The sequence below is a fragment of the Anomaloglossus baeobatrachus genome, chromosome 6 (genome assembly GCF_048569485.1).
Source record: "Anomaloglossus baeobatrachus isolate aAnoBae1 chromosome 6, aAnoBae1.hap1, whole genome shotgun sequence".
Classification (NCBI taxonomy): domain Eukaryota; kingdom Metazoa; phylum Chordata; class Amphibia; order Anura; family Aromobatidae; genus Anomaloglossus; species Anomaloglossus baeobatrachus.
In genome coordinates, this window is record NC_134358.1 from 414,232,268 (window position 1) to 414,247,830 (window position 15,563).

General features: G+C 43.3%; 1 protein-coding gene across 1 annotated transcript in view; it reads right to left on the reverse strand.

The window, feature by feature from the left end:
- The window catches only part of LANCL2 (LanC like glutathione S-transferase 2), an 88,426-nt gene that overhangs the window by 21,604 nt on the left and 51,259 nt on the right, over nt 1–15,563 (reverse strand). Inside the window, exons 6-7 of the mRNA XM_075315152.1 lie at nt 8,542–8,724; nt 1,817–1,993 (exon numbers count right to left, since the gene is read on the reverse strand). Coding sequence (XP_075171267.1) covers nt 1,817–1,993; nt 8,542–8,724 — 360 coding nt within the window. The remainder of the gene's footprint in view (nt 1–1,816; nt 1,994–8,541; nt 8,725–15,563) is intronic.

Below are 15,563 nucleotides of genomic sequence, written 5' to 3' on the forward strand. Positions count from 1 at the left end.
GTGCATATCACATACTTGTGGTCACATGACTGTCCGTTCCCAGACTGGAGACTCCGTGCAGTGCGTGTACTGTGCGGATTCATCTAATATATAAAGCAGAGTGTATATATGTATGTATGTATGTACTGAATGTATGTATGTATGTGTGTATGTCCACTAAAGGAATTCACACCGTCGCATGTCCAATCAAAAAATTTTGCACAGACACTCCAAATGACTCAGGGAACGTCATAGACTATGTTTTGAGGGGAAAATTGAACCCCGTGCTTTACAGTTATTTGCCAAGAAACCGGCTTACATTAAAGTGAATGGAGCTGGGAACTACAGGTCATTATTAGCAGCTGTGATTGATTGCTATAGGCAACGAAGGACATTCTTAGTAAAAGGCTTATGTGTGAGGTAATATGATTTCCATGGCAAGACAGATGGAGAGAGACAGAGAGATACAGACAGAAAGAGAGAGACAAAAAGAAACAGAGAGATGGATAGAGAGAGACCGAGAGACAGACAGAGAAAGATGGAGAGCAATACAGAAAGCGAGAGAGAGGCAGACAGACAGAGACAGACAGAGAGAAAAAGAGAAAGACAGATACAGACAGAGAGACAGATATAGAAAGAGACAAAGAGAGACAGAAAGACAGAGACCGAGACAGAGAGGCAGACAGGGAGACAGAGCGAGAGAGACAGGGAGACAGAGGGAGAGGGACAGAGAAACAGAGAGCTAGAGAGACCGATAAAGAGAGACAAACAGGGAGAGAGCCAGACAAAGAGTGACAGAGAGAAAGAGAGACAGAGAGAGACAGACAGAGAGGGAGAGTGGGAGATAGACAGAGAGACACTTAGTTACTATATAGGGCAACACCAAGTTCTACAGCTAGTAAGTCATAAACTACAACTACAAGTCTGAAGTCACTCCAAGGCTGGACAACCCCTTTAATGTTTCCCAATTGCTCGGTCCACCCCACTATAGTCCAGCTGCTGTGTCCTGTCTTCACCTTGTCTACCCTCCTTTTTAGACTCCAAAACTGCATTGGAAGAAAACACCATTATAGGGACTGTTAATTGTTTTATCCACTCATTTGGACCCACGTTTCTGCAGCATGTCCTCCCTCTGGACTTTCCCCATCTGCACAATACAGTCATAACTTTATCTCCCCAAATTTCAACTGCTTGCCCCTATTCTGAGATGACAGCTGCCAACTGCACTAAATGGATACACCTGTAGGAGAGCATGCTTCCACTATTTGGGCCAATGAAAGATTCAAGGCAAGACTAAATGGGTGCAGCCATACCCCTTCACTCCTCTGATGTCTCAACACAGAACTGTATCCACCTGGGTCAACATAAAAGAAACCAAAGGTCTTCTGGTGCTCAGGTAAAGGAACAGAAAGTGATGATGATAGGCACTGATTTTTCAAAGCAGGTAAATTGAAAAAAAGAAACCCATAGCAAAAAGTTTCAATTAAAAGCCCCTTTAATGGGTGAGTATTTTGGATTTCAAAAATGTCTTAGCAGATTGAAAATTTCATTGGCTGCTCTTTGTGTTCAGCAAGGAGATAAGCCGCTGCCAGAGGAGTCTCATGGCGGCTCTCTGAGAACACAGGAGCACTTAGCGGAGAAGAGCGTTCCTATGTAGTATAGGGAAGCCAAGAAAGATAGTTGTTGGCCGAACGTTCACATTTGGAAAGACAGCTACATAATAGGTATGAGGCTTTAATTCTTTTAAGACTTGGAGATCCACTTACATCCCAAATTTAAAGAAAAATATCAATCACTGGGCATAGATACCACTTGTACAATCTCCAGGTCACCATACCTTGCAGGCTCTGTAGAGATACTTTTTATCTTGGGTGTGGCGGTAGAGCGCTAGGAAGGCATATCCATTCCCAGACGTTCCATGACAGATGCCATATCCTTTTCTAAGGAGGCCTCTCTGCCAGATAACATCACCGCAATCAGTAGCATCTTTCAAGTACTTATCTTCTTTGAACAGCTGAAAAAAGCCAGAAATTATATTCAATTAAGATAAAAAATAATCTATCTAAATATTATTATCTATATGTACACAGTTGAAACCAGAAGTTTACATACATCAGAAACCCAAAATTGTTTAAAGCTGAGGTAATACTCTTTTGATATCTATGACCCTTGTATGTCTGCAATAAAAATAACTTCTAATATCAACACTTTCATTTCTAGAGCTTAAAAAAATATTTACATAAATAAAAACTGTTAATTCTCCAATTTTCAAAAAAAAAATGCAAAAAGGAGATGATAATGAATCATACACAATACCAAATTTAAATGAAAACTCATTGCTCATAAAACAAGACAAAAAAATGCCAGTAGATTAAATTGTAAGACTTTTCTCAAATAGATGTCATGAGTTAATCAGATGATTTTCCTCAGTATTTGGCTTTATTCGCACATCAGTATTTTTGATCAGTATTTCTATGCCAAGATCAGGAGCATCAACAAAACGAAGATCAGATGTCAATCTTTCAATGATAGCTTTTCTCTGTACGTTCCCCTCCTGGTTTTGGAACACAAACACTACCGTATTCTTTGGACAATAGGACGCACCGGACCATAAGACGCACCCTGGTTTTAGAGGAGGAAAATAGGAAAATAAAATTTTAAGCAAAAAATGTGGTCATGACATACTTATGGGGCGAGGATCTGCTGCTGACACTATTATGGGGGTAATGTCCCCAAATTCTCTACTAAGGTACTCCATCTTGGTAATGATCCTCCTACCTTGTATCTAAACCCCATCCTTGTGTATATATATATATATATATATCTATATATATATATATATTTACGTCCCTCATCCTGATATAGCACCCATCCCGCTACATAGCGCCATCCTAGTATATGCCCTCATCCTGCTATACACCGTGTGCAGACTTATTATTACGTTTTTGCGACAGTTCAAAATCGCTCATAGGTGTCAACAACGCAACAACATCGCTAAAGCTGCCAGATGTGCGTCACAAATTCCGTGACCCCAACGAGATCGCTTGAGCGATGTTGCAGCGTGTAAAGCGGCCTTTACACAATCTACAAGTGCACAAAGATATTACACATTCACCACGCGAAAAGTGGGCCTGTGCACCCCCCCCAAAATGCCAGGCCTGAATTTTAGTCCTAGTCCGGCCCTGCATAACGGTATGAAGTTCCCGGCATAACCAGGGTCCAGAAAGACTGAATCATTGAATTAGATGTTGCCACTACACTGTGTGCAGAATTATTAGGCAAGTTGTATTTTGGAGGATTTTTTTTTATTATCGATCAACAACTGTGTTCTCAATCAACTCAAAAGACTCATAAATATCAAAGCTTAATATTTTTGGAAGTTGGAGTGGTTTTTTTTAGATTTGGCTATCTTAGGAGGATATCTGTTTGTGCAGGTAACTATTACTGTGCAGAATTATTAGGCAACTTAATAAAACCAAATATATTCCCATCTCACTTGTTTATTTTCACCAGGTAAACCAATATAACTGCACAAAATTTAGAAATAAACATTTTTGACATACAAAAACAAAACCCCCCAAAATTAGTGACCAATATAGCCACCTTTCTTTATGATGACACTCAACAACCTACCATCCATAGATTCTGTCAGTTTCTTGATCTGTTTACGATCAACATTGCGTGCAGCAGCCACCACAGCCTCCCAGACACTGTTCCGAGAGGTGGACTGTTTTCCCTCCCTGTAGATCTCACATTTTATGAGGGACCACAGGTTCTCTATGGGGTTCAGATCAGGTGAACAAGGGGACCATGTCATTATTTTTTCATCTTCTAGACCTTTACTGGCCAGCCACATTGTGGAGTAGTTGGATGCATGTGATAGAACATTGTCCTGCATGAAAATCATGGGTTTTTTTAGCGATACCGACTTCTTCCTGTACCACTGCTTGAAGAAGTTGTCTTCCAGAAACTGGCAGTAGATCTCGGAGTTGAGCTTCACTCCATCCTCAACCCGAAAAGGTCCCACAAATTCATCTTTGATGATACCAGCCCATATCAGTACCCCACCTCTACATCGCTGGCGTCTGAGTCGGAGTGGAGCTCTCTGCCCTTTACTGATGCAGCCTCTGGCCCATCCATCTGGCAGATCAAGAGTCACTCTCATTTCATCAGTCCATAAAACCTTTGAAAAATCAGTCTTAAGATATTTCTTGGCCCAGTCTTCACGTTTTATCTTATGTTTCTTGTTCAAAGGTAGTTGTTTTTCAGCCTTCCTTACCTCGGCCATGTCCCTGAGTATGGCACACCTTGTGCTTTTTGATACTCCAGTAACATTGCAGCTCTGAAATATGGCCAAACTGGTGGCAAATGGCATCTTGGCAGCTTCACGCTTGATCTTCCTCAATTCATGGTGAGTTATTTTGCGCCTTTTTTGCCCAACACGCTTATTGCGACCCTGTTGGCTATTTTGCCATGAAACGCTTGATTGTTCGGTGATCACGCTTCAAAAGTTTGGCAATTTCAAGACTGCTGCATCCCTCTGCAAGACATCTCACAATTTTGGACTTTTCAGAGCCCGTCAAATCTCTCTTCTGACCCATTTTTTCAAAGGAAAGGAAGTTGCCTAATAATTAAGCACACCTTATATAGGGTGTTGATGTCTTTACACCACACCCCTCATCATCTGATCAAAATACTCATTTGCCTAATAAGTCTGCACACAGTGTATACCCCCATCCTGCTATATACTGCCATCCTGGTATATGCCCTCATCCTGCTATATAACTCCATCCTGCTCTATATTGCCATCCTGGTATATACTCCCATCCTGCTATATACTGCTATCCTGGTATATGCACTCATCCTGCTATATACCCCAATGCTGCTATATACCGCCATGCTGCTATATACCCCCATCCTGGTATATGGCCTGCATCCTGTGGCACACACACAAAAAATAAACGTTTATACTCACCTTTCCTCACTCCAGCAGCATCGCTCGTCCTCCTCTCTGTGTCAGCAGCAGCGCCGCTGACCTGTGTGGAGCTGGTCACCGTTCCCCTGCAACATCACGATGCCCTCATGTCTCCTGCCCGTTGATGTGTGTAGAGAGCGGTAAGCACAGCGATGACGTCATCGCTGTGCGCACCGCTGGTCTCCACACAGCAGCAGCCTGCAGACATGAGGGCATCGTGATGCTGCATTCAATGGAGACGGGTGAGTATACTTATTCACTGCGCCCCGCGCTGATGATGATGCGCGGGGAGCAGTGAATACAGCCGCACATGATCACTCCAGGCTGTAGTTGCCAGGGGTGATCACGTTTACTATGCGCGCATCCCCCGCCCATCATCCCGCCCACCTGTCAGCGCCGGCTTCAGCACTGAGAGATGATGGGCGGGAGGATGCATGCATATGAAATGAGCGGCCGTATGCAGTCAGATGACCCACTCCACTGCAGCACCCTCATTCCCCGCAGCCATGCCCTACATTCAGACTATAAGACACACCCCCCACTTTTCCCCAACATTTGGGAGAAAAAAGTGCGTCTTATAGTCCAAAAAATACGGTAATATTTATTCATTTATATAGCGCTAATAATTCCACAGCGCTTTACATACATCAGAAAGATTGTCCCTATTGAGGCTCAAAATCTAAAATCCCTATCTGTATGTCTTTGCTGTGTGGGATGAAACTGGAGAACCCGGAGGAAACTCACCCAAACCCGGGGAGAACATACAAACTCCTTACAGATGTCCTTGGTGGGATTTTAACCCAGGACCCCAGTGCTGCAAGACTGCAGTGCTAACAACTGAGCCACCATGCTGCCACTAATGCAAATTACTGACCAAATACTGATGTGTGAATGAGGCCTTACAGGAATGTTGGTTTTATTGTCAATTTTACCAGTATAGGAGCAAGATCTGGTGAGAATTTGTTTTTTTCACACATCCTTACTGTAAAAGGAGAGAGCTGATTGTTTACAGCATCTGAATGCTGACGTGGAATTTCTTGCTCATCTCTGGCAGGATTTGGCCTGTTTCAGTCTTATTGGCTTGATGGTCAATAGAATATAAGTGGATTGATTCACTTCATTTTCATGAAACGTAATTCAGCGAAAATTAATCAGGCAAAAAAATGTACCTCACCTTCAACAAGGAGCATAAACTTTTTTCCAAATTGAATACACTTGTAACAGTAATAAAACATCCCTGTCTATAATGCAGCCTATGGAGAAAAATACAGCTGTGTCTAATGGTTTACTCTGCAAGAGGAGGGCAAAGATCTTTTTAAGGGTTTTAAAGGGTTAACTTGCAAAAGAAGGAATTAGCTGCTTAAAGGGAACCTGTCAGGTGCAATATGCACCCAAAACCAACAGCAGTTCTGTGTGCATATTACTAATCCCTGCCTAACCGTCCCTGTATACACTAGCATAGATAAAGAGATCTTTAGAAAAAGTATTTAAACAGATCGTTCATTATATGCTAATGAGGCCAGGGACTAGTCACAAGGGAGTTAGTTATCTTGGCTAGTCGGCCCCAACATGATAATGAATGCACAGAGTCAGAAGTATGGTCACGCTTAGCTCTGCTGCCACTGCGCCAAAACTGGATTTCGGCTCAGTGCGCATGATCCCCAACATTTCCTGTTATGCGCACTCTGAAGCTAGGTGTACGTGTCACGGCTTCAAATTGGTGTAGTGCGCATGACCGGACGTTTCGGGGACTTCCGATCATGCGCACTGACCCTATGCTTTGCAGTGCAAAACCCAAATGGCAAAAACAACTGACATGTCAATTGTTTTTGCCATTTGGGTTTTGCACTGCAAAGCTGAGTTTTTGACCAAAGTTCTGCAACAAAAAGGCTGCAGTTTGAACTGCATAGTGCGGACAAGAAACCCAAATTCCCATAGACTTTGCTTGAAAAGCAGAACACAACCATTTTGGCATTAAACGCTGCAGTTGAAAAAGCAGCAAAAAAGCAGGTAAAAAGCAGGTAAAAAGCAACGTGCGGACATAGCCTTAGGGGTGCTTCACACACAGCGAGATCGCTGCCGAGATCGCTGCTGAGTCACGCTTTTTGTGACGCAGCAGTGACCTCATTAGCGATCTCGCTGTGTGTGACACTGAGCAGCGATCTGGCCCCTGCTGCGAGATCGCTGCTCGTTACACACAGCCCTGGTTCGTTTTCTTCAAAGGCGCTCTCCCGCTGTGACACACAGATCGCTGTGTGTGACAGCGAGAGAGCGACAAATGAAGCGAGCAGGGAGCAGGCGTCTGGCAGCTGCGGTAAGCTGTAACCAAGATAAACATCGGGTAACCAAGGTGGTTACCCGATATTTACCTTAGTTGCCAGCCTCCGCCGCTCTCACGCTGCCTGTGCTGCCGGCTCCGGCTCTCTGCACATGTAGCTGCATTACACATTGGGTTAATTAACCCGATGTGTACTGTAGCTAGGAGAGCAAGGAGCCAGCGCTCAGTGTGCGCGGCTCCCTGCTCCCTGCACACACAGCTAAGCGGTGTGCACTGGTAACTAATGTAAACATCGGGTAACCATACCCGATGTTTACCTTAGTTACCAGTGTCCGCAGCTTCCAGACGCCGGCTCCGTGCAAGCGCAGCGTCGCTTGCACGTCGCTGCTGGCTGGGGGCTGGTCACTGGTCGCTGGTGAGATCTGCCTGTTTGACAGCTCACCAGCGACCATGTAGCGATGCAGCAGCGATCCTGACCAGGTCAGATCGCTGGTCGGATCGCTGCTGCATCGCTAAAGTGTGAAGGTACCCTAAGGGTCAATTTCAATCTCTTTACATAGTGTACACCAGTAGATAGCCGAAACAAACTAAGAAGAAAGTGTGATGGGATAAGCGCTTACTGTTTCTACCTTTTTTCTCCTGCTGGTCCATCTTACATCTCTTCTTACCTAACTTCATTCCGTGTGAAGACAATAGCATAGATATTCCCTGGGGTAAAATGCTGCATGCTTCCCACACACAGTGGTATTTCCCATTTGAAAAGCGAGAGATCTCACATTGCTGTCAATTAGTGAGACAGCAGAAAGCCCTGATTTCAGCCTCTTTTATAAAAGGCCACACCGTTATCACTAAATTTGACATTTTTTTTTTTAGTTTTTTTCAAATATGTAAATTGGAGAAAACTTTTATATTTTAATCTCTTTTACATCATGAAGTTTTCCAAGTGGTAATAGTTCTTCAGATCTTCTTTACACCACAAATCATGTTAGTATGGTCTACATATAGCACTACTGTTGACTCTTCTTTGGCGACTGCTATTCTTCATGGGCAGGACAGCAATTTAGGTACTTGAAGTAGTATAGTTGTCAAAAACTTGATAAAGGGAGTCTAAAATAGGTCTTCAAAAGTATCCCCAGCAATCACAATATATAACAAGGACTATAAATAAAGATCATATTATTCCCCTTTACAACCTTTCATGATAGCAAACAAATCACAAAAATCCCCCAATCTACTTCTGGACTACCAAATACACCCCAGATGAAGGCTTTAGATCACCATGATGCAACAATGTTGTCATGAAGTGTACCTTGTGAGCCTGAAGAAGCATGTGTACGACACCCGGGGCTCCATGGCACCAATGTACCAAACGATCTGTTTCATTGCTTAAAGATGAGGGATAATTGCCAGACCTGAACTTCTTGTGGCGCACGTAGTCAATACTTGGCTTCACAAGCTCAGTCAAAGTTTCTTGGTCTACCTTTGCTAGTGGCTGAAAAGAAACACAGCATAATAATAAAATAAATACCATATTACAAAATGCAATCTCCTTATGTTATATCATAGATATGTACCGTATACAGTGTGTCCACCCATATCCTGTCCACCGCCATTAACTTGAGAACGGTGGCAGCTATAGGCATAGAAGTGTTGTTTAGTTATAGTAAAGTAGTCATGCGCTATGCATTGAAACCACCTATTGTGCCACCTGGTGGAAAACAACGGAGTTAGCATTTTTATCTTTAAAACGGAACGAGATAGAAAAAAATTGAATTAAAAAAATTGTAGGGCATCATCAATTCAATACGAATCGACACCTTGCATAAATGCATACAGAAATGCTATGATATGAAACCCGTGACCTCCCCCCCCCCAAAACATTGAATGCTGGTCACGCATATGGCGCTCATTTAACTTTGATGCTCAAAGTGGCCCCCGTCAGCTGCAATGCACATCTGGACTCTGGACAGCATATTGTATCTTGCTGCACGTTGTGCAATATGGTAGGTGACACGTTTGCACAAACATCTGTAATACGTCGTCGTAGGTCCTGCAATGTTGGTGGAGGGGTCTCATACGCCTGCTGTTTGATGTGACCTCACAGAAAGAAGTCCAATGGGGTCAGGTCAGGTGAGCGTGGAGGCCACTCCATGCAGCCACCATACCCCAATGACTTGTAGGAAAGTCTCCATGGGGTATCGCTTCACGTCCGCAGCCTTGTGAGTTTTACACGTTCTAATCATAGCATTTCTGTATGCAAGGTGTCGATTCGTATTGAATTGATGATGCCCTTCAACTTTGTAATTCACTTTTTTTTTCTATCTCGTTCTGTTTTCAAGATAAAAATGCTAACTCTGTTGTTTTACACCAGGTGGCGCTATAGGTGGTTTCATTGCATAGCGCATGGCTACTTTACAATACCTAGACACCACTTCTATGCCTATAGCTGCCGCCGTTCTCAAATTAATGGAGGTGGACAGGATATGGATGGACACACTGTAGATAGGAAATAATGATGAGTGAGCACTAAAGTGCTCGGGTGCTCTTTATTCGATTGCAGCAGCTCAGATGCTCTGATATGCTGTCACACTGGTTTCTTTCCAGCGAGACTCGTCCTCATTTAATTGGACGTTTTACCTTTTAGCATCTGAGGCGTTAATGCTTCTTTTGCAAGTCTGCTTAGAGGCATTCCCTCAGGTGCTCTAAGTTATTCATTAGGTTGGACCTTTAAAAGGGTCCAGCATCCTTCACACAGTGCTGGTTATTTTCTCTCCACAGTTGATAGAGACAGCCTATGTGTTTGGTCGTATTATGCCCTATTTCCTTTAGCCTTCTGCAAACAAGGTGAAGTTTGCAGAAGCGACATTATTTTGTAGTTTTTCTTTATTTTATTTTTGCGCTGTTCCCAGGAGTTGTCCCGTTGAACAGGTAGGGGGTCTCTAGACCAGGGTCCATGTAGGAGACAAGGACAGGTCGGAGGGTCACACCTCGCTAACTTCAAGTGTACCCATGGCTTGAGGGCAAGTCAAGGTTCTTTAGTTTACAGGGTCAGAGAAGCCCCTGTCCCTGGGTAGCGGTCCATACACGTGACATGGGCTTGACTCGAGTAATGTATATAATGAAAATCAATTATTGTCCAATCTGGCTCTGCAGTTCAGAAGTTAAAGCAGAGAGAAGCGCCAGAGCATGAAAACAGCACGACACCAGACAAAGCTTCCAGCAAAACACATTGGGTTGGATTCTATTCTGATGCAGTGTTGCAGGATATGCTATGAAGTCTATGTGACTTTATGATAAATGTGACTCAGCACTAGAATTCATATATATTATATATACATAAAACAAAAGTGAGTACACCCCTCAGGTTTGTAAATATTATATTATATCTTTTAATGGGACAACACTGAATATAAGACACTTTGATACAATGTAATATAATCAGTGCACAGCTTGTATCACAGTGTAAATTTGGTGTGCCCTCTAAATAACTAAACACACGACTATTAATATTAAAACCAATGGCAACAAAAGTGAGTACACCCCTAAGTGAAAATAGCCAAATTGTGGCCAAAGTATCAATATTTTATGTGGCCACCACTATTTTCAAGCACTGCCTTAACTCTCTCTGGCATGGAGATCACTAGAGCTTCACAGGAGCCACTGTAATCCTCTTGCAGCCTCCATGACAACATCACGGAGCCAGTGGATATTAGAGACCTTTCACTCCTCCACCCTTCATTTGAGGAAGCCACACAGATGCTCAATAGGGTTTAGGTCTGGAGACATGTTTGGCCAGTCCAGCACTTTTACCCTCAGTTTCTTTAGCAAGGCAGTGGTCATCCTTGAGATGTGTTTGGTGTCTTTACCATTTTGGAATACTGCTCTGCAGCCCAGTTACTGAAGGGAGGGATCAAGCTCTGCTTCAGTATGTCACGGTACATGTTGGCATTCATGGTTTCCTCAATGAACTGTAGCTTCCCACAGCCGCAGCACTCATGTAGTCCCAAACCATGACTCTCCCTCCACCATGCATGACTGTAGGCAAGACACACTTGTCTTTGTACTCCTCATCCGGTTGCCACCACCCATGAACCAAATAAGTTTTATCCTGGTGTCATGAGACTACAGGATAGTGTTCCAGTAAGCCACCATGTCATTAGTGTGCTTGACTTCCCAAACTCTGCGTAATTCTTGTGCATCATCTGTAGTAGAAGTTTCATTCTGGGATGACAGCCATGCAGACCTATTTGATGCAGTGTGCGGTGTATGGTCTGAGCACGGACAGGTGGACCCCCCACCTTTTTAACCTCTGCAGCAATGCTGGCAGCACTCATACAGTAGAACCTCACTTAAGGAGTAACCCAGTTAGTATTTTGCCTAACGAGCAAAGCTTGCTGTAAATTTGTAACTCTGTTTACAAGAAAGCTTTGCTGTATGAGCAAAATACTCACCGCACACACTTCCGGTTCCGTACATTCACCGCGCTCTAACCCGCACTTGCAGTCCACACAAACGCACACAAGCACACACAAAACGCACACAAACAAACAGGCACGCACACACATACAGTTTTATGCTCACCTTACCTTCCGTTCCATCACCGGCCTCATGGTTCTTGTAGTTCGCCGGCACATCGCGATGAGGGGGGAATCCTCGCTGCGAACTACAAGAACCATGAGGCCGGCGATGGAACGGAAGGTAAGGTGAGCATAATATGTGTACCTTCTGTTCCATCGCCGGCCTCCTGGGTCCTGTAGTTCGCCGATATAGGATGCAGGAACTTCCCCGATCAGCCGCTACTGAAAGGCAGCGCGCTGGCCAATCAGAGGCAAGCGGCTCCTGCCTTTGACGTCAGCTCTCTGGCAGCGGAAGTTCCGCCCTCGTCGTGATGGTTACCCGATACACATCCCGTACCAGCGAACAGCAAGTCCCAGGAGACCGGCGATGGAACAGAAGGTAAGGTGAGCATAATATGTATGTGTGTGTGTGTGTGTGTGTGTTTGTGCGCGTTTGTACGTGTTTGGAATGGCGCAATAGGGGACCAGGATGGGACACTTAACAAGTTGTGGAACGAATTGTTTGCATTGCAATGATTTCCTATGGGAAATCTTGCTTTGCTGAACGAGTAACTTGGTTAACAAGCACACTCCCAGAACGGATTGTTCTCGTTAACCAAGGTTCCACTGTACGTCTATTTTGAAAAGGCAACCTCTGGATATGACGCTGAGCACCTGCACTCAAGTCCTTTGTTCAACCATGGTGAGGCCTGTTCTGAGTGGAACATGTCTTGTTAAGCCGCTGTATGGTCTTGGTCACCTTCCTACAGCTCAGTTTCTGGGTGCTGACAATCTACTTATAGCCTAGGCCATCTTTATGTAGAGTAACAATTCTTTTTTTCAGATCTTCAGAGAATTCTTTGCCATGGTGCCATGTTGAACTTCCAGTGACCAGTATGAGAGAGTGTGTGAGCGATAACACCAAATTTAACACACCTCCTTCCTATTCACACCTGAGAACTTGTAACACTAATGAGTTGCATGACACCAGGAGGGCAAATGGCTAATTTAGCAGAATTTGGCCATTTTCACTTAGGGGTGTACTCACTTTTGTTGCCAGCGGTTTAGACATTAATGGCTGTGTGTTGAGTTATTTAGAGAGAACACTAAATTTACACTGTTATACAAGCTGTACACTGACTACTTTACATTGTATCAAAGTGTCATATCTTGATTGTCCCATGAAAAGACATAATAAAATCTTTACAAAATATGAGGGGTGTACTTATACACATATATACACACAGACATACAATACTGTGTAAAGTGAGATTGCTGCAAAAAATATTGATTTAATTTAGATTTCTCTTTTGTTCATTCCCTTTTTAATTTTGTTAATTGATAAAATGAAACAATTATCATTTCTATATTTTAAAGCATTTTTACTTTGCAGAGTTGTTTCCACATCTGCATAAAACTTTATTACAGTACTTTATATAGGTTCCTTGTAATTGTTTGGGTCTACACTACAATTACATGATCTATGTTGTAGTACTTTATTAAAGACCATGGTTTTACGTGTATTCAGGTTTGATTGTAATTTCTGTACCTTTATTGTGTTTTTCATGTAAGACACACTAATAGTATGCACACGTTATTACATGACTCTTTGTATTATTACAATTTCAATCTGTGTAAGGCTATTTGCACACAAAGTATTTGGTTGCAGAAATTTCTGCACCAAACCTGCATCTCTTGGCATAAAAAAGCAAGTTTTTGCAGTGTTTTTGACGTGTCTTGCCAATGTGTTTTCTACGTATTCTGGGATGGAAAAACGCTGCAAAAATGCTGAAAGAATTGACATGCTGCAGATTTTTTTCTGCACCAAATCTGCAAACTTTAGAATTTCATTGATTTTGCTGGCATAAGGATAGACATGAAGTATTGTAACAAAACTGCACCAAAAACAGCATAAAAAAACGCAATAAAAACGTGCATAAATCTCTTTGGTGCTGCATTGTAATATATCTTTGCTTATGTGAAAGCCCAGTGACACTGGCACATTTACATACAGTATGTACATCTTGCTTTAGATCAGACCAGCTTTCTGTATCCTTTTGTCGTGAGGATACAAGTCTATGTGCTCGGATTCCCTGTGCTTTAATATTGTTATACATGGGTAATGTTTTGGAGTATATCAATAAGTCCTTTGTAGTTTTAAAAACACTTCTTTTGGTGCGGTTTGTAGAATATACACTATGTGGATGATTCATCAACACTGGCTTAGCACACAGCAGCGATACTCCAGTTTTATGAGTACAAAAGGCACCAAATTAATTAAGAGGAGCACACCACTTAATAAATTAGGTTCTTAATCCTGAGTGATGTGCGTCTCCATGTGCTGCGCCAGAAATGCTACACCAAAGTGAAACTATGAGAAAGAGATTGCAAAATAGTGTCTTACCAGATATTAAAATAAAAGTATACTACTGTACACTCACCTAGTGTGGTTGTGAAAGTCACAACCAACACAAAAAGCACACAGATAATAGGCGGCTGCTGCAGCCCTATGTGTATAGATATCTTCAATGCTGGAGAGCAGAGGGGTTAACGTCGCGCTGTCGCCAAAGGGTGTTAAAAAAATTGTTGTTTTAATGAAAGATTATTTTATTCCATAGGTCTACGCATTTCAAGGTGTGGACCTCTTCTTCAGGACCACAAGAATCAGAAAAAGAAAAGATTGTATTGTTGATTTTTCTGATCCTGAAGAAGAGGTCCTCACCTCGAAACGCGTAGACCTATGGAATAAAATAATCTATAATTAAATCAAAAATTTTTTTATCATCCTTTGGCGATAGTGCGGCATTAACCCATTCTACTCTGCAACATTGAAGAAATGCTACACCAGTCAGTTTTGATGGATTAGCTTCTCTCCAGTTCTGCCCATTTCAGTGGAGCTGATTCAAGCTAGCATTAAACGTTGTGTTACACAACACTTTGCAACTTTTCAAAGTTTTTCTGCCACTTTGTACTTTACATACTGGTATTTTCAGCAGCTGATTTCTGTGTGTCTGGAACTCCCTCGACTCTAAAGGGTGCTTTACACGCTGCAACATCGCTAGCGATTGCTAGCGATGTTGAGCGCGATAGCACCCTCCGCCGTTGTTCGTGCGACATTTGGTGCTCGCTGCCGTAGCGAAAATTATCGCTACGGCAGCGTCACACGCACTTACCTTGACAGCGACTTCGCTGTGACCGCCGAACAATCCCTCCTTCAAGGGGGAGGTGTGTTTGGCGTCATAGCGACGTCCCTGCGGCGTCACTAAGCGGCCGGCCAATAGAAGAGGAGGGGCGGAGATGAGCGGGACGTAACATCCCGCCCTCCTCCTTCCTTCGCATTGCCGGTGGACGCAGGTAAGGAGATGTTCGTCGTTCCTGCAGTGTCACACATAGCGATGTGTGATGCCGCAGGAACGACGAACAACATCGAACCTGTGGCAGCAACGATATTAACGAAAGGAGCGATGTGTCAACAATCACTATTTTTGAACGATTTTGCGATCGTTGATCGTCGCTCCTTGGTGTCACACGCTGCAATGTCGCTACCGGTGCCGGATGTGCGTCACTAACGACGTGACCCCGACGATATATCGGTAGCGATGTCGCAGCGTGTAAAGCACCCTTAAGGCTATGTGCCCACACTGCGGAAAATTCATGGAATTTGCCACGATTTTTTCACGGAAATTCCACGGATCTCTCAAAAATCCGCAGTACAGTCCCCAGCTATTTCTATGGCATTTTGGAAGTACTGTGCCCATGCTGCATTTTTGTTCCG